General features: G+C 45.6%; 1 protein-coding gene across 2 annotated transcripts in view; it reads left to right on the top strand.

The window, feature by feature from the left end:
• Window positions 1–18,629, top strand: part of eva1aa (eva-1 homolog A, regulator of programmed cell death a) — a 68,897-nt gene that overhangs the window by 47,232 nt on the left and 3,036 nt on the right. For both annotated transcript variants that reach the window (XM_071920669.2, XM_078289808.1), the window contains 2 exons: window positions 15,251–15,388; window positions 17,676–17,897. In XM_071920669.2, coding sequence (XP_071776770.1) covers window positions 15,251–15,388; window positions 17,676–17,897 — 360 coding nt within the window. The remainder of the gene's footprint in view (window positions 1–15,250; window positions 15,389–17,675; window positions 17,898–18,629) is intronic.

The raw sequence follows: 18,629 nt of genomic DNA, 5'->3' as shown, positions 1-18,629 counted from the left end.
GGGTGGGGTTCTGCCACACAGAACAATACAACTTATACTAGAAGTTTAGACTGTTTGAAAGTCAGTGTAGTATACTGTACTTTTCTGTGAACTTTTGAGGCGGCCAAATTGTCCTGGTGCAGTAACATGAGGTAATTTCACTTGGTTCCAGTTCATTTTGACTGATTTCAAGGAAAATTCTCAGAACAAGCGGATTTGCATTGTAAACCCAAGTGAAATTATCTCATATTTGTTCACTTGTTTTAAGAAAAATAAGATTTCAAGACTAAATTCTAGATTAAATGACTTAAGATGGCTATTTTTTGCCATTTAGTGATTGCCTTTGTGTGTGTTTGCATGCAGCAGTGCATGTCTGTTTGGGGGTAGGCAGCGATGGCAGAGCGTTACAGCCTTAGCGCTGCTGTTCCCCTGATGGGGACTGGCATGGAGGAGCATGTGGTGTATTTTTACAGCCTTCTCCTCGCCTCCCCCTCCTCGCCCTCGGCTCACCCCGCCTCACCCCCATTAAACTCAATTTGTTCTGAGGAGCGGGGAGCGCTGCGAGCCCAGAAACATGTGCTGCACGGGGAGAAGGAGGCAGAGGAAGATTTAGAGGAGGTTTAGTCGGAGAGTGGGAAAGAGAGGATTGTTGACTCGGGGAGGGATGAAGAGATAGGCAGAGAGAGAGAGAGAGAGAAAGAGAGATTTGTATAGTACATGTTTTCAAACCAAATAATCATCTCAAAATGGTTCGAATGTATGAACTGTTGTTGGTTTTGAAATTTTAAATTTAGTGTACTACAATAACATACTTGAATTGAATTAAATTAATAGAGAGAGAGAGACAGAGACAGGCAGATAGTAACAGACAGAGGAGAGACGCAGCCTCCTTTCAGATCAACAAGTTTTTATGCATTGGTTTGTTTGACTCCTTATTAGAAGTCTGGAGACCCGCAGAAGCCCAAACACTCCACAACAATCCACCGAGACTTTCAATAAAGGTTGAAATGTTAGGCGGCGGGATTACAGGGTGCGAATTTAATTAAGACTCAAAGTCTCAATCAAAGTCGGTGTGTTGCTGCGAAAGGAGGCTTCTGTCTAAACATATGTTTTACGTCGGGGCACTTTCAGTAGGTTTTCTACGTACAGTAAACATGTGTTTTGGGTTGCGTTGCCTTAGTAGTTTTATCGCTGCCATATTTCAGGTTTTTAGAAATTAGCAGACAGACGCGCTTAATGATGCCGACGTCGATTTTACAGCCCGGGGTTTTCGAATGAAGCATTAAATGGCAAGTTACAGATGTTAAGTTGGCTTCACAGGTCTGCATTAAGATGTCTGCTGGTTGAAGGAGGGACACCTGCTGTGCTGTAAATGTGAACAATCAATAAAAGGGTAAAATAATAAAATGGTCGGCTATGGACAACTCCAATCTTGCAGGGCTGAATTGTCTATATATTGGCTTGAAACTAGGCTGAAGTACTCATATTTGGTATTGGTGAGAGCCATAGTTAGCTAGAACTGAGTACTAGTACAATATTATTTGATGATGCTAAAATTATCTGTATCTATTCTGTATTCTGTTGACATTGTCAATGGAAAGATTGCATTTAGTATATAGTCTATAAAAAAAATGGCTAAAATGGTTAAAGTGAGCGATACTATGATACACATATTGCATCAACAAGCACTCCAGATTAAGCATTCCTATATTGACTTGGTCAGCAGACCTTGTGAAGAACCCATCCACCTGGAGATTAGTTGCATCATGTGTTCAAAGACCAACTTCCAAAGATGCAGCATCGACTAAAGTAATTGATTACTCCTGGAATGTTTTAGAGTCCCTCAGAGGAAAATTGCAAAGACTGCTGGGACATCAGCGCTCACATGGTCTTGGCATGACAGTTATAGCCGTGATAAGGATCTGAGTTCGGACACTCGGTGACACGGAGCCGATGTAAACATGTGATGGATCACTTCCACAAACAGCCCGGGTCAGTTAGGCTCTCTGCGGAGTGCGGTCTTACTCAAGACACTATTGACCTGTGATTGCTGTTTCCAGGGTCAAAGGTTATCTGCCATCAACAGCTGATGGGTCAGCCTTATTTTCCAGGGAAAAGGTCATAGGATGTATTGTGAAAGTGGGGTTTTTAGGTCATTTTCTGGCTGTGTCTGGTGGTATTCAGGCATCACTGTATTCTAATGAGCAACAATGTTCCATGCAACGTTTTCATCATCATAAGGAAAATTCAGGTCAAGCAGAAGAAGTGAGAGACTTCTCCATATCACTTCACTTTTCTACAAATCATTTTCTCCATCTGTTCTTTATTGAGCAGTATCTAATAAATAAAAGGAATTAAACATTGCATTATTGTGGAAATGTAACTTTAACTATGAATCTTCACACCTTAGCTGCCAATTTTCACACAAGTACCACCATCCTCTCTCATCCTGGTATTTAAAATAAACTACACATCATCCTCAGGAATGCACCATGGGACTGTACAGAGTGAGCTAGATCACCTATTTTCTCTCCCATACTGTGCTGTAAATGTATGGAGGTCATGTTAAACGCAGCACACGACAGCAATATCCTTTCCTGAATTGTATTCTTGCCCCCTTGGGATGCGTCCTACGTCTTAAATAGCGTCCCAGCCTGGCTCAGCACAGTCGAGCCTTGCTGGGCTGTTATTTGGAGATCTCGCAGAGAACGCCATCACTCTGATCTCCCGCCAGCACCCGCTGATCCAGCCTCCAAACACCGCCACGGCCTCCCTCTTCCTCTTGCCTCCAACCATGGATGAAGGGATGATGGAGGGAACGAGGGAGGGAGGGAGCGAGTGAGGGAGGCATTCTCTCTGGCCTTCTTTGGCATGCTTTTTTTTCTCCTTTCTCCCAGCAGGCCATCTGTTTCCTGTCTGCAACGAGACACCAGCGCCCGATTGGGTCCTGCTACTCTTGAAGGGTGCTTGTGTGTGTGTGTGTGTGTGTGTGTGTGTGTGTTGTGGCTGGGGGGTTGTGATTAGCTTCAATGCTAATACATGTAGTCATTTATGTTCATACGAGCTACCCCATGTGCTCTCATGTGACATAGTAGACCTGCTTCTCCCTGTGTGGGAACTGCTGACTTGCCTATTATAGATTCATAGATACTGGATATAAATTTCAGTGTGTGCTCAGCGGTTGATGTGATGTGGGAACGCATTATTATTTTCTGTCCCAGCTATCTTGAGTCTGTTTTTTATGGAGCGGTTTACTGCGCAGTGTTAAACGATGCTCTGCGTCTTTCAGAACCGACTGAACTGAACAAGTAAGCAATCCTGTGTGCTCAACTGCTCAGAAGGCAATAAATATCTTAAATCTTGTAATTGTTGATCAGGCGTAACGTGGTAATAGTGGCTGTTTTGTCAATCTGGACAATGTTAGGGCACGGCTGTTTAGACTTGGGGAGGGAGGGAGGGAGGGGGGGGGGGGCGATCTCTGAAGAGTCCTGGCTATTCTCCACTAATAACAGTAATAGAGCTGGCTGGATGAGCCTGGATAATCCCCTCTCTCTCTTCTTTCACTGTTTCTCTATCACAGACAAAGAGAGAGAGAAAGCAAAAGACTATTGAAGGTAGAAGGTAGAAAGTTGGCATCAGACAGCTCAGTTAATGCGGCATACAATACTAAACAGGTTCAACAAACATCAAAATGAAACCATCCTGTCCATCACCCAAAGGTAGCTACTGTACTCTCTCTGTCTCTTTCACTTTTTCTCCCTCTCTTCCCCTCTCTCTCTCTGTCTGATGGGGATTTTCCACCCCTAGGCCCACACTGAAAAGCTGGACGTCTCTCTCTCTCTCTCTCTCTCTCTCTCTCTCTCTCTCTCTCTCTCTCTCTCACTCTCTCTCTCTCTCTCGCCGTGTGTTTGTTTTTAATCGATGTGCATAATGACGTCCGTCAGCCAAAGCGAAGCCAGACCTCCACGTTGTGTTTGTTTAGCGATGCCACTGCGGATCCAGGCCTTCATAGCTCCGCTAGCCGTAGCCACAGACAGATTTTGGGATACTACTTTTAGAGGGGTCATGCAAGCCAAAATCTGGATATACATATACCCTGCTGTTAGCTGGCTGGTGCACGCCAACACTCATCAGGACTCTCCTGTTAGCGATGCCAGTTTGACTTAGAATAGATGGAAACGTGGAGTACCAACCCAGAAGCAAGGGGAAGCGAAGAGGTTCTCCCCATTGCCAGTAATGTTAAGAAGCCCACTTTCCATCATTTCTGACTCAGTCTTTCATCACTCATTTTGAGTTTCAGTGAAACGTATTACATAATAGAAGTACTGTCATTGACAATACAAACTCTTTATGTTTGCATTTTCAGACAGCTGCACAACCATGCATAACCCAAAAAGTGACTTATGTGGCATAGCTGAGATGTCCAAAAGACAAAACAATAGCTAGCAAGCCAGCATTACCACTTGGTAACAGGCTGTCAGTACACATTTGAAACTGCCAAGGAGTTGCCGTGCACTTTTCTGCACCACAAATACGCAAAACTCTCCAAAGTAGATAATACATATAAAGCTAATAGTTTAAAGCAAGCGTATTCTAATGGTCATGCAGCTGTTTCTCACAAATAACAACAGGATGAGACAAAAATGTTGAATAGCAAAAGAACAGCAAAAGTTAAGAAAGCTTCAGCAGAAAGAGAGACGGAAAACGTAATTTTAACATTAGTATCAATGGGGAGTCTCCTTATATGATGTCTGCCTTCCCCTTTTTTCATGTTGCGTTCTTCGCCTCTGTTTCTGTCTACAGAGTTAGCTTAGCCCTTCCAGTCAAAGCCAGAGAACACTGGTTATGTTAGCAGAGAAATGTTGCAGAAAAGTAAGTGTGCTGCTCTAAGTACGATACTCATAGATACAGGTGCATAGAGCAGGGTGTCTGCACATTTCATCAAATTAAATACTATTTAAGACATTTTTATAGCTGTTAAATACAATTTAACACCAATTTCACAACAGAAATAAGGCTGAAAAGTAAAAAAATATATAGGTTGGCATAAAAGGGTTGATTTCTCGCTTGAAAAAAATACACTGAGCAAAGACCTTTCCAACTGTAAGACTTGAAAGACTTGAAAGGCTGCAATTAACTGTATTTAAGATGTTTTAAAGCTTTGATTTTAGATTATATAATTTAAGACATTTTAAGGATCTGCAGATCTGTAGAAATATTACAGACAGCTAAATGTGTTGTCTTTAGTTTGAGGTTTCTGCTCTTTCATTTGCTCAGTAAAATGTCTGTATGTGAGGCTGGTGTTGATACGATAGTTGACCTATAAAGGCCACTGTTAATGAATTCATGGGTGGTCCTCTACCTCTTGAATCCCTTTAGTCTTCACTCCTCTTAGGCTCCCTACAACTCCACACTTGTCATTGGAATGTCCTTCACCCCTCGAGGCACCATACCACAGAGCAGTGCAGCATTAATAACTAGAAGACTCAGGGAATGCTGTATTGAAACTGGAAGCTGCCCACATAAACACACTGTAGCTTAATAAACCATTATTATTCATTATAATACTGAATTTCTCTCTGCATGCCTTCCCATCTTTCTCCATTTCAATTGATTTCTCATTAAATAGGTAGTTGTGCTATGTATGGACTAGCAACATCATAAATAAAGCATTTTTGGACATTACTGTATAACTGATTTGTCTTTCTCCTTCCTCTCCTTCTCTTTCCATCCCTCCCTCCCCTACTCCTTGGAGGCAAGGAGCAGGAGAATATATGTGTTCTGCATAATGTGTGTGAGTTCGGGTGTCAAGTGTTGGCCTGTGTGTGTCGGTGTGTGCTGGTGTGCGTCTGCCTTGCGTCAAAATCGGACCCCAAACCCCCCCCCCCCCCCCCAGCGGCAACGCAACATAAAAAAAAGATGGATGGCTGTTGTGCTCGTGCAGCCATTGCAAATAGATCAAATGGCGTTTCCAGCTCTATAAGCCAAAGTTGGCCCGCTACCGCCTCCGTCTGAAGTATCAGCGGGGCTCCGCGGCCGTTTGATAGAGGAAAGATTTACAGCACAGCTGGAATGAAAACACTGCGGGCTGGACCGGGGGATTGGGAAGACAGACATTCTCAGCTGTGGCGAGGGGTCGATTCCCATTGTATAGTCCGTGTGTGTATTGTATGTGTGTGTGTGTGTGTGGAGATACTGTGGCGGTAATTGAGACACGAGGACTCGGGGAACAGTTGTCTTTTGGTGATGCTGTAACTTTGCTCGCTCCGTTTCATTATCTAATCACAGCGGCGGTTACAGACTGCAGGACCTCTGCTGTCCCCCGGGCGCTTCAGCCACAGCAGCAGGTGTTTATTTTAAAGGGTCTTGTAAAAGTGTCTCTGGCACCCTCTGCCTCTATCACTCCTCTGTCTCTCTCTCTCTCTCTCTCTCTCCACTTTTAACCCTAAGGACATACTGTAGATCTGTGTGTTCTGTGGTTGGTGCTGTTTTAAGACCGCAGCTGAGCTGACGGGGACATGAAGACAAGACACAGATAGATCTCCACTGGAAATACACACAGCGAGCCAAACAGAGCTAACCAGCTGTACCCAGACATCCTCTTCAATGGGGGTGAAAATGCCAACGCTTCGGCACCCGCACATACAGTATATGCACACATGGAACGCTTAACTCTGCTATTGAGTGTCTAAAAGTAGAAATATGTCTTCAGCTAACATTAGAATGGACCCCAAGAGTCCAACGCTATTTATGTGGAGTTCGTGTGTATGTGCGCATGTGCAAGTGTGTTCGCTTGTGTGTGTGTGTGTGTGTAGGAACATGTCAGTATTTGTGTTCAGTGCTCCCGTCCCGTGCGCCAAGAAACCCAAGCCGTTTGGGGAGAAGGGAAAGGAAATGATGTTTATGTAGGTTCGCTCCAGCGCAGTCTTCCATGTCTTCTTCCCTCTTTTTCCTCTCTCATCTGGCCTCCCTTCCTCCTCTCTCCTGATCACAAACAGCTGCTCAGCGTAGCGCCGTGATAGCGCCCGCGTACCAAAGTCTATTTTCGGAGTTGCTTCTAATAATAGCCCGTAGTAGAGTATTGTCAGAAGTCCGCTCCGATAGGACAGAAGGTTGGGTCCAGTGTTGTAGTGGCAGGACTGCGTCTGTGTGTGTGTGTGTGTGTGTGTGTGTAGCGATAAGTTAGGACTGATGACAGACTCAGGCTGATGTGCAGGCCGACCCAGACCTCACCGTCATTATCTCTGGCTGGGCCCGACCACTAATATGGCCCAGCGGCTCTGTCAACACGTGGAGAAGAGAACATGCCTCCTCTCTCCTACACATGTGCACACACACTAACTCCCGCACATGCAACGCAATGTTTGAGCATGATGATATAGACGCTTCAGTAATCCTCTTTGTAGGTGAGGTATTACTGAGTGTGAATACCGCTGGTTGCCCTGTGATTGACTCTCAGTGAGATACAAGGCTTGTCTAATGGCCTCAGAATGACAGAGCAGGAAAGAGGAATGGAGCGTAAAGCCTAGCGTGTAATCACAGGGCGTATAATAAAATAAACACACTGTATACACACACACATACGCACTGACACATAACTGCGTCCTGTGTCATTTCGCTATTTGTATATCCTCCCTCATTTAGGACAATGGCATGTAGTCTAATCTAGTCATTTCTGCTGTTTGCTGAAAAGCCAATCTGTTATTGAGAGGGTCCGAAGCACCGCATGTGACTCTGAGGTCAGACTGTAGCAGCATCTTAACTAACCTTATGCTCTCTGGTCATACTGCCCATCTCGGCTCACAATAGTGCGTACTGTTCATTCGATATAGTTGGCTTTCCCTTCAAAACCTCAGCACTTTAAACCTATGTTAAACTCTGACCCTGACTTTTGACCTCCTTGTTTAGGGGAAAAAGAGCATTTCCTTACAAGGATTAATAAAATATCACATTATTGATATAAAGAACAATCAGGACCCTCGCATGGACAAAACAGAGAACTTCAGTGACATACGGAAACATAACAATCTATGCTATTACTATCCTTGCTCCCACCATTCTCGATCCTGGTTGTGTTAATACAGGTTTCATTTTCTCAGAACCCCATTCAGCAGCAGAGGAGCCGACCCCGGTGAACCTGTGATGATGCAGACGTGTTTATTCACGCGTGCTGCTATCTGCAGAGACAGTCTGCGGGAAACCTGTACGATCAAATCAGGGCTACGCTTCATTCCATAAATGGGAATGGACCTCGCTCTGTCTGAGTGTCACCGCGGGGCTTTGTCTGTCACTGCTGATTGGCACCGAAAGTTTCGAGATGAGGCGGTTGGTGTGTTCCTGACTCACCCATGCAAGAGATCAAGAAAGACAGAGAGAGAGAAAGAGAGAATGTGGACGGCCGACATTCATTACAACCTGTGTCATTGTGACATATTAAAAGATGACTGTTTATACGTTGCACAGAAAAGGTGAAGGGAATGTCGTAACGGGAGGAGAGAACAGTGAGCTACTGTTAGGGAGTTTGTCTTTCACCATTACTTAATACATACTTCAGGTCCCAGTAGATCTCAGTGTGTTGGCTAGTGTTGATTTTATTAACTGCCATGCATGAGCAGTTGTTGGCTTCTGCTAAAGATAGCCCCATTGTTTAGATCCTGCGTGACACATGTTGACACATGCCTGCTGAGCGCTGTCGTCTTTATTTCTGTCGCGACTGCGTCTAGACGAGTCCGTACTCTGTCTATTCTCTGTCAATGACAACAAATGACATTCTCTGTCTTTGACTGTTTTCACAAGATACCCTCCGTCTTTCCCGATCCGCGCTATTTGACGACCTCAGCAGCTCCGACCCGTCCCATTACCTCATGAGCCTGATACGAGGGAGTGTGCGTTCAGGCGGGCGGCGTGGTTTGATGACTCAGCGTTGGTCACATCCTTGTTGACCCAGTGGAACATCAGATAATGACGAGGCCGTGCTGACTTTAGACGCTGCGCCCGCCTCTCCCACGTCCAGCTAATAAAGACATGGAATTACAAACATAGAAAGCCTTCCAGGGCCGTGTTTGGTTAGGTTCCCTCCAACCTCTCGGGGTCAAAGGTCATGTGTAGCTGTGGATAGTCTTGTCCAGGCTTTGAAAAATGATACTCAGTTTTACTGGGGCTAGGACTGGGTAGTTGTGAGGTACATTTATCTGACTTGTGATACTACAAGTCCCATTTTTGCAAGTTAACATTATGGTATTAATTCTTACCTTAACAGAGTCTCTTCACAATGGAGACAGCCAAATATCTAAAAACTGACGTGACCGGTGACATGACAGGCCAGTAAAAACACCAGTAGATGTCGAGGTTTGATTAATTAATGGGTGTGTACCCCGCTATTTTTCCTGCTTAGTGCTGTCTCTTTGTGTGCATCTCTATACTATAGGCTTGTTCAGACTGGGAGTGAGGTTGTGATTGTTATCGCTGTTGAAGACATCAGGGGGATTCTAGCATGTGCGTCTGTGTGGGGTCTAAGGGGAGGGAGAGTCTACAGCTGAGCCATTTTCTCACCAATTATTATGACCCCACACTGTCAACAGAGCAGCTATTTCTGTGTCTGCATCTGTCTTCATGACACCAGCTGTGTGTGTGTGTGTGTGTGTGTGTGTGTGTGCTTGAGGAGTGTTCAAATGGCCAAAACAGCCGGGATTTTGGAGTGTGACTGATGGTTGTAGTGAGGTAAGAGTGACTCCGGTCAGAGCACCGTGCCGCGGTGTGTCTGCGCATGTTTGTGTGTGTGAGCGTGTCACACCAGGCTCCTAGAGGGATGTGTGTTATCCATTAAAGTAAATGGAAAAAATACGACGCTTTGCAATTGAATCTAGGGCAGGGGGCACAGTGAGACAGGATGGGGGGGTTGGGCTGTTCCACTCTCTCCATCCTGGAATGCTCCCCCAGCCTTCGCTACCCCGAGTTGGGATGCTTTCAGGCTGTGCTGCATCTTGGTTTGCATGGACATAATGTGTACCTGCGTATTAATCTTAATGTATGTTCTGTATGAGCGCATGCTTATTCATTTCTGTCCGGCACACACACACCATAGGATCACTCTAAGATCCTGCCAGTCAAGTGTTTCTCTATACAATCCACTCTGACTGGTTAAGTAGCTTCTGAGACCTCTGACTTGATTTAACCTCCCAGCATCAGAGCCAAAAGACAAAGCCAAAACTTTTCCAGCACCAAAAAAGGATGTGGAGGATTGGAGGCATCCTGGTGGCTCAGTTCACATAACTTTATTTTTTAACCTTTATTTGCCCAGGAAAGGTTTTCTGACCAATGCCTGCTTCAAACATTCACACCAGTTAAGTGTCTAAGTGTGTTAAGTACCACCAACCCAGTATATGTTGCAACTCTCTACCCACTCTGGACACACACACACACACACACACACACACACACACACACACACACACAACAGAATCTAATAAAATAGTTGAGTAGGTTGGATTTCCCACTCTCCTATAAAAATGGACCAGAACCAGGAAAAGCCCTCAGCTCAGACCGCCAGTCCCTCGGTAGAGCTCACATTACCAGACCTAAAACCTGGTCGACTTTGTATACACAAGACAAGAATGAGTGTGTTAATCATGCCCTCTGACACACATACTCTCAGTCATGCGAGCACGCGTGCATTTGGACGTGCACTCCCATACACACACACACACACTCTCGCATTCATTTTCGCAGCATGAGTTCTATGATAGGTGGGGGAGAGCGCTCGGCTGGGGGAAGATAAACATGACGCTAATGCCTCAGCTTGGCTAAGGTCAGGGAAGTTTGCATCCCCCCAAGCCTCACACACACACACACACACACAGACACACACACCCATAAATTCTCACACATCCTTATACTCTGCCACCTTCATCTAAACAATGTCTTGTCTATCTACCTATCTATCTGTCTAATACTAACACGCCATCCCCTGCCTATAAGGCCATCAAACGTGCACGTGCACACACACACACACACACACACACACACACACACACACGCAGGCCCAATCAAGTGCTGTCAGCTGGATACTGTTAGAGTGTGGCAGTGGGGGTTGGACAGAAAAGGAGAAGGGAGAGGAGGAATGCAATCTCAACACCTTCAGCTCCTGCCCTATTCACCTTGCCTATGTTGTGCTCCAGGAATGCCATTAGCTAAGTGAAAAATGGTTGTATGTGTGTGTGTGTGTGTGTGTGTGTGTGTGTGTGTGTGTGTGTGTGTGGGTGTGCATGGATGGGAGTGTGGGTGTGTGTGCATGCACATCTGCGTGGGAAGCGGAGGAAAGGCTGAAACAGCATTCAATACGTTTTGTGAGTCTAAGTGTGTTCATAAACATCAATAGTTTTGGAGGCTGTGTGTGTGTGTGTGTGTATCAAGTAAGCACTGGGCTTTAGACAGCACTTTAATGTTGTAGATTAAGTAGGCACTGGCTGCGGGCTGATTGAAACCAGACGCTGTTGCTCAGACTCCTTACACACACACACACACACACACACCAATGTGTTTCAATGCACTTACACCATATGAAAGGTTCTGTTCCAAAATGCTCTATATCCCTTTTGGAAAAAATCATTACCCAAAGTTCCGTAACTCTAAAATGAGGAGAGTCCTATCAAAGTGTTATGATTTTGTCAACCAAGGACTTAAGTTATATCTGCTACATAACTTTTAAAGTAAATATATTTTGTGCTGTTCATCATTTTGTGGCTGTGAGTTTTTTCAAGTGGTGAATATCTGATTTTGGATCCAAACTCTTCATATCTTGCTGCAGCTGCGACTTAATCCCATCTCTGTTTCTGCTCTCAAAACTGTCTGTTCTTCATTCTCTGTCTCACAGTTTCTCATACAGAGACGCGCTCTCCCTCTTCATCCTCAGTCTCATTTATATACAGCACATCTCATCCAGGCCTGGGTCAGTTGTCAAACACAGAAAAGAAGAGTAAATGGACTCTCAAGTACTTTCCTGTGCTTTCAGGCTCTTATTGTGTAGTCCTATGTGGTAAATATGTCCTATAATCTTATGTTAGGGACTGGAAATTCAAAAAGCTCAAAAGGTTAAAGCAGACCAGGCATTAAAGAGCGGTCTAAAACAATCCCCAAATTATTCCGTTCCCAACATCTTATACTTAAACAAACCATTAAAAGCATTTTCAAGTAATTACTGGCCCGGGTCTGATCTGGTCCATAATATAGAGGAGATTTAGCGCGGTTTAATATTTCATCATATCCCCCTCTGACTTACAGGGCTTTGTCCCAACTCTGTTCTGCGTTGGTCAGCACATGGCCCGCAAACACACAAACACACACACACACACACACACACACACACACACTGTCCTCCAGAGTCCAGTGAAAACAAAGCGGGGCTCTGCCAGTGTAAACACGCTCTATTGTTACGGGCACTCTGCTCTCTCTTTCCCGCCTGGTATCTGCACTCCCCGCGGCGGTCCGGGGCTCTCGCCGCTGAGCGAGAGGTACGGGGGGCTGGCACGCATCCCGCTCTGCCGAGTTATAATAAGAATTGAGAGGGACTCGCTTGCCCGGCGTTTACGCGACCGTGTCATTATAACGCTGGCTGCAGAGTGTGATTTATGCGCTCGGTTTCTCTCCCTCGCACTCCTCTTCCTCTCTCTCGCCGGTTGGGTTTTTACTACTTGGCTCCTTCGTTAAGTGTGGTTTGCGGGCGTCCGCTCCGAGAGGTTTTTAGCTTTTTGACAATTATTTTTAGACAAGCGACAGTCATTACTGTATACTGTACAGGCTCATGCTGGGCCCAACTATAGCAAGCTCAGGGGAAAAACATGGGAAAAGTTGAAATGGCTGTTTGGGTGGATGGATGCTCTGATGTTTAACAAAGTGTGTGGAGGAATGTGTGGAGCCTAATGACAACAAACATTCTCTGTCACGTTTGAAAGGGGTGCAAGTGTGTGTGTGTGTGTGTGTGTGCCTGTAGATCTATGCACATATGCGAGGGCATGCATCCATATGTGTCTGGTGCATGTGCATGCATCGGGTGTGTGTGTGCATGCGCCGCTGTACATATGGGTGTGTCTCAAGTATATGTGCAGTCCTACGCCTGCGTAAGAATGTGTGTGTGAGAGAGTGAGTGTGTGTGTGTCACATCGTGGCGTCTCCCAGCTGTGACCCTGGGCCACATGTGCAGCCAATTAGGGCCAATCAGAGGGCTGTAATCAGGGCGGGGCGTGGGGATGGTGGCAGCGCGGCGGCGGGGGGGGGGGGGTTATAAGACCCGTGATTAGTGTGTCAGGCTGATGAGGAGGGACAGGGGGAGCTGCCAGGCCCAATCACATTTCTCCATTTTCCCTCTCTCCTTCTTCCACCTCCACATATGGGTCGCTTTGTTTGTTTAGCGTGTGCCAACCAGACCCGGGTCAAATAGGCTTTCAAATGCTTTTTATGGTTTGCTTTAGCCTATTTAGTTGACAGATTGGTGCGGTTTGCCACGTAGGACGAGTCTAGCCAATTGCAGGAAGGTATTTAAAAGTCAAAGATATATAGTTTTCTGTGGCTGGCAGCTTCCATGACATCGTATGGATTCTTCTACTGCAGTAACCTCCCACACATCCAAGCAGACTGAAACAAAGACTAGAAATCATTCATAGCCTCTGTTTGGCCCGGGTCTGGCACCAGCCTTCTGCCCTTTTGCTCGTGGCAAGCAGAAAAGCAAAGGCTGGAACTTCAGATTCAGTGGAGATCAGCGGAGTTTCAGTAAACCAGCTTTGTTGTTTGGCGCTCAGCTTTTCCACGGTGTGAAGTTAGGATTGAAATTTGGCCTCTCACAGCTTCATTAGTCTGCACAGCTCTGTTCAGTCCACTGAAACATAAGATTCCGACCAATACAAGACAATATACTATGTGGTAGTAGTGCTTGTCTGCCATTGCAACGCTAGGTCTTCTAGATCTAGATCTTCAAATCTGTGCTAATGCTAAATTATGCTAAATGACTGCACAGCACTTGAAGAAAAAAATGTTTGTATAAAGTTCTATAGTCAGTATATAAGTAGTAGGGGGCTGTGTTATGGGGCTGTATACTTTGATTGGCTCTTGGAGAACTGCCGAAATACATCTCAGGAAACTTGGTCAGTGTGTTTATTCATCGAGGGGTTTAAACAAATGGCCCATTTTTATCCCAAATCACATTAGTACTGCTGATGTCAGCAAAACCAGGCAGCTGTTTTTTTTTTTTTTTTTGCTTTGTTTCGGTTTTTTTCGTTGCCTGTTGCTTTTGTCCAGAGCAATGGAAATGGAAGAAGGGTAAACAGACAGACAGACAGACAGACAGAGAGACAGATGGACAGAGAGACAGATGGAGAGACAGACAGACAGACAGATGGAGAGACAGACAGACAGACAGATGGATAGACAGCGGTCTGCTGAGCTGTAAATCATCACTGATCTGACATGGCAGACAAACACAGTGACCGGAGTGCGGCCCGGGCTTCCAAAACCACATGTGAGAGGGCAGGAATGTATAGCCCGATGCATTGTGGGTTTGTGTCTGGGGGGAAGAGTGCAGACTCCCTGACTCACAGGACACTGTGAGGTTGGGGGATGCGGCGGGGTGAGAGGAGAGCGGCATAACTTTCGGGAATCGCGGCGCAAGGTCTGGGGGAGTGTGTGTGAATCACGGCCGTGACACCGTGTCTGCAGCCGTCCCGTTCGCAGCTCTTCACTCTCCCTGATGCGTTTGAGTTAAAGCAGTTTCACTTTCCTACTAAAGCCCAAAGGAAACGCACAAGAGATTTACACATTTGACTCCGATTTGACTCAAAGCAACGTTTGGTTGCTTAAGAAGAGGAGCCAGCTTCCTCTCAACTGACTCAGTTGCTTTGACAAGTCAAAATTGAACCAGGGAGACACTCAGATGGACTTCATAATCTTAAAGGGAAAAAAAACAGTAGTCTGAAAAGCACTGCAGCGGTGTAGAACTTTGAACTGAATGTAAATTGGAGACTTTCAAGATAATACTGTGGAAAATGTCGGCTGTCTCTTCTATGTTTACATTCTGTCAGTGGAAGGGCAGCTGGGTATAGGGCAGTTCTTCTTCTACTTCTTAAAGTAGAAGAACTTAACTTTCACCTGCTGGATAACAAGCTCTCCTTCCCAGATTGCACCTCATCTAATCGTTCTCCATTTCTGTCTGTCTTCTCCTTGATTCCCTCTCTCCCTCCCCAACCTTCCCTCCTCTGCCATACATCTGTCCGTCTCTTTGAAGTTCCAAAGAAGCTGCTCCAGGAGCCAGGCCCCAGACCCCCGGTGTACCCCCCGCCGCCCAGCGCCCATGACCCCAACGTGGTGGGAGACAGCGCCCCCCCAGAGGGGACCTTAGTCAAAACCTCTGACACGGTTCCAGGTGAGCAAAACCACATACACACATTGCACGTAAGCTCGAGTTCATGCACACACACACACACACACAGCCTCCCATGGAGAGCAGTTAACGCTAAGCAGTCCCAAGGCCTCCCGGGCGTCAAGAGGAACGGTAATTCAGGTCTCAAGTCGGGGCACAAATATATATATATATACATTTGAAGTCAGCTGGGTTCAACTGTTTCCATGTGTATCCTCGCTGAGCCATTGGTTCGGACCATTTTTACGATCACTGGTCTTAAAAATATGCCGTTTTCCAAGAACCAATAATTGCATTTATATGCTCCCGAGGTCTAAATCAGTCTTTCATAATGTCAGGTTCCCAGAGGGAGAAAGAGGGAGAGAAGAGAGGGCAAGAACAATGGAATGAAAGAGTGTAAAAGAGGAGGATGCCAGCGAGGAAGGAAACCAAACAAAGCATTATTCATGAGGGACGATGGCCCGGGTCCAGCACGCTAATTACTCTGCTCAGCCACCGGCACTCCGCTGATTAGGAGGATAGACTGAATGAATGAGGGAAAAGGAGAGGGAGAGGAGGAGAGATGTGCGCCGCGGTGCTGACGGTCCCGAACGCATGAATGGCTTCACTTCCGTGCGCCAGCTTCAGACGCTCGTCTGGAAAAACCTGTTTCCATCTCAGATGCAGTGATAAGGGGGAACATGCTGTTATGACATTTACTGTAAATACGTCTGTCCTGATCCTTTTGTCCGATCCGACTCATTACCCTTTCTCTGTTTTCATCTGGACAAAGGGATGAGAGGAGAAAAATAATCGGATCTCTCACTGAGGATACAAAACATTAGGATCACCTTCCTTTTATTCACTTGTCAATCAAACAGTGTGTTCATATGAAAATGTCATGTATAATAACTTAAGTAGATGTAATGGCTGAAATCAATAAGAGATGATAGCTTTCACCTGGGTTTACCTTGTCAGATTATTCCATGGAAACAGCAGCTATTATTAATATTTTGTATACTCAGTATTTTCCACCCTCCTCAGCTCTTTCCATCGGTGATCCGTCTGTCTATCTTCGTACGTGCTAGCAAGAGGGATTGCGGCCTATTGGTTGAACCTGAACGCTGGCTGATGTGTGCGCCGCAGCAGCGGGTCCAGGTGGAAACACTTACCTCCTCAGTGAGCAGTTCCAGTCTAAACTGCATTTATCAGATAAAGAGAGTCTGACACACCTCCGAGCTTCTGCAATTAGAGGTCACCCGTGTGTGTGTGTGTGTGACAGATCACCAAAGCATGCTTACACACACTGACAAAGAAAATCAAACATGGAGATACGAACATGCGTGCACACACACACACACACACATACACACACACAAATCCACAAATCTCAGGTCGCTGAACTCTAAATTTAGGCTCAGGCTGAATGTTCCTGTTTATTTTGGCTGGCCGACTCAAGTGTTTTGTTTTCAGTGAAGCATCGCTCCTAAACAGAGCTAAAATTCCCAGGTCCGTCTCCCAGTTAAGAGTTGGATTACACCATGTACCCCACCTGAACTACTTCTTCAGGTTAACTAGAGAGCCTGGGTAACAAGCAGTCATTATGAACCCAAGGAATCCAATCACTCTCCTGCTCTCTCATCTCCAGTATACACACCACAAGCCAGCGTCCAAACACTGAGAGAAAGTTGAAAGTCACGCTGTGCTGAAACTCCAGAGGAAACGCTTGTTCCCATCTATAAATAGATCATTTGGGATATTTTTTTTTGGGGTGGGGGGGCTGCTGAAATGTTTCCAAAGTCAAAACTTTTTCCATGTGGTTCTGCTCCCTTAATGACCTGAGTCAGAATGAATTTGACAGAAGCGGATGTCATGTCATTTGTGTGTGTGTGTGTGTGTGTGTGATGCATCCTCTCACAGCAGCATATCTTTTTAGAATCAAAACCACTTGAGGGGTTGTGTGTGATTCAGCGCTGTAGTCACAATTCCCCAGAGACGATAAGCCCACTCGCTTTACTGTAAATGACCCAAACACTGCCGTCACAATCTGACTGGACACGTGATGAAGTGTTTGAGTCACTGCTTTGCGTGCATTTCGAGACATAAAAGTGGATGAAACGTCACACTGGCTATCTGTCATCGTGTCTGTGGTCACAGATGCTGACCTTTCAGTGTCTGTATGTTCTGTCTACAAGTGAAGCTTTGCAGGAATGCATGTGTCTAAATAAAGATGAAAGATACTGAGTGGGCTGGCCCAGAAATCTGGATTGTATCTTTAAATGTATCTTTCCTGTTGTGTCTTCTTTTGAAGAGAGGAAGCGGGTCAGGGAATCCGGCTCTTACTCCGAGGAGGAGAAGTCTTCAGAAGTAGGAGGAGGAAGAGGAGGAGGAGGAGGAGGAGGAGGAGGAGGAGGAGAAGAAGAAGGAGAAAGGCCTCTGCGACCGCCGGACATGAATCCCATCATCAACTCCACCTCCAGCTCCAACATGGCCCTCATTAGCAACGCGCTGGCAGCTTACACCTACATAGCAGGTAGGGGAAACGTTGAGAATATGTTGTGTCAACATCAGATTGGCAGGATAAAGACTTTTGACAGCAGGGTGACTTGTGGTTAGAGAGACAATCCTTCAACTGCAGGACTCAGGTCAAAGCCCCATGTCCAGAATTTCCCTCTGGGGATGATTAAAATATCACATTATCACACTAACCCTAACCCAAGGCAGGGAAAGTGAATGAGGATCACTCTCACCTCCCATAACAATAAATGTGACGGTGCCTTTGAGCAAGGCACTTAATCTCAATTGCACCAATGGAGCTGCTCAACATCCACTGAACCACCATCCACTGGGTTTTTTTATTTATAACTGCACACATAGTCAATTCTCAATCAGATACAGAGGTTCTTTACTCTGGAATTCCCACCTTCATATTCCCAAAACATCATCGCCCTTCATCTTAATTTCAAGAACAGATTGGGGGCCAGTCTGATGAATCAAGCCACCAAATAGCCTCACCCAATAACCCAAGTACCTCTCTGTGAGGTACTTTTATAAGCCCACTTGGGTTTCAAACCTCTCCGGTACATGCCCTTTGTTTTTTTCTTTGGTTTGTCTTTATTGTTCTTTTTTTATGGTGCGATTAAATACAACCTAAAACATAAAATGTGATGCAAAGTTTTGCCAAAAAAGAGCAAAAAGTAGTCCAAGTACCAAAAATATAAAAAGCAAGCTAGTGCTTGCTCAATAACTTTGAGTCTGAGTAAAG

Source organism: Centroberyx gerrardi, chromosome 18 (genome assembly GCF_048128805.1).
Source record: "Centroberyx gerrardi isolate f3 chromosome 18, fCenGer3.hap1.cur.20231027, whole genome shotgun sequence".
Lineage (NCBI taxonomy): Eukaryota > Metazoa > Chordata > Actinopteri > Beryciformes > Berycidae > Centroberyx > Centroberyx gerrardi.
This window is presented reverse-complemented; position numbering and strand designations above follow the sequence as displayed.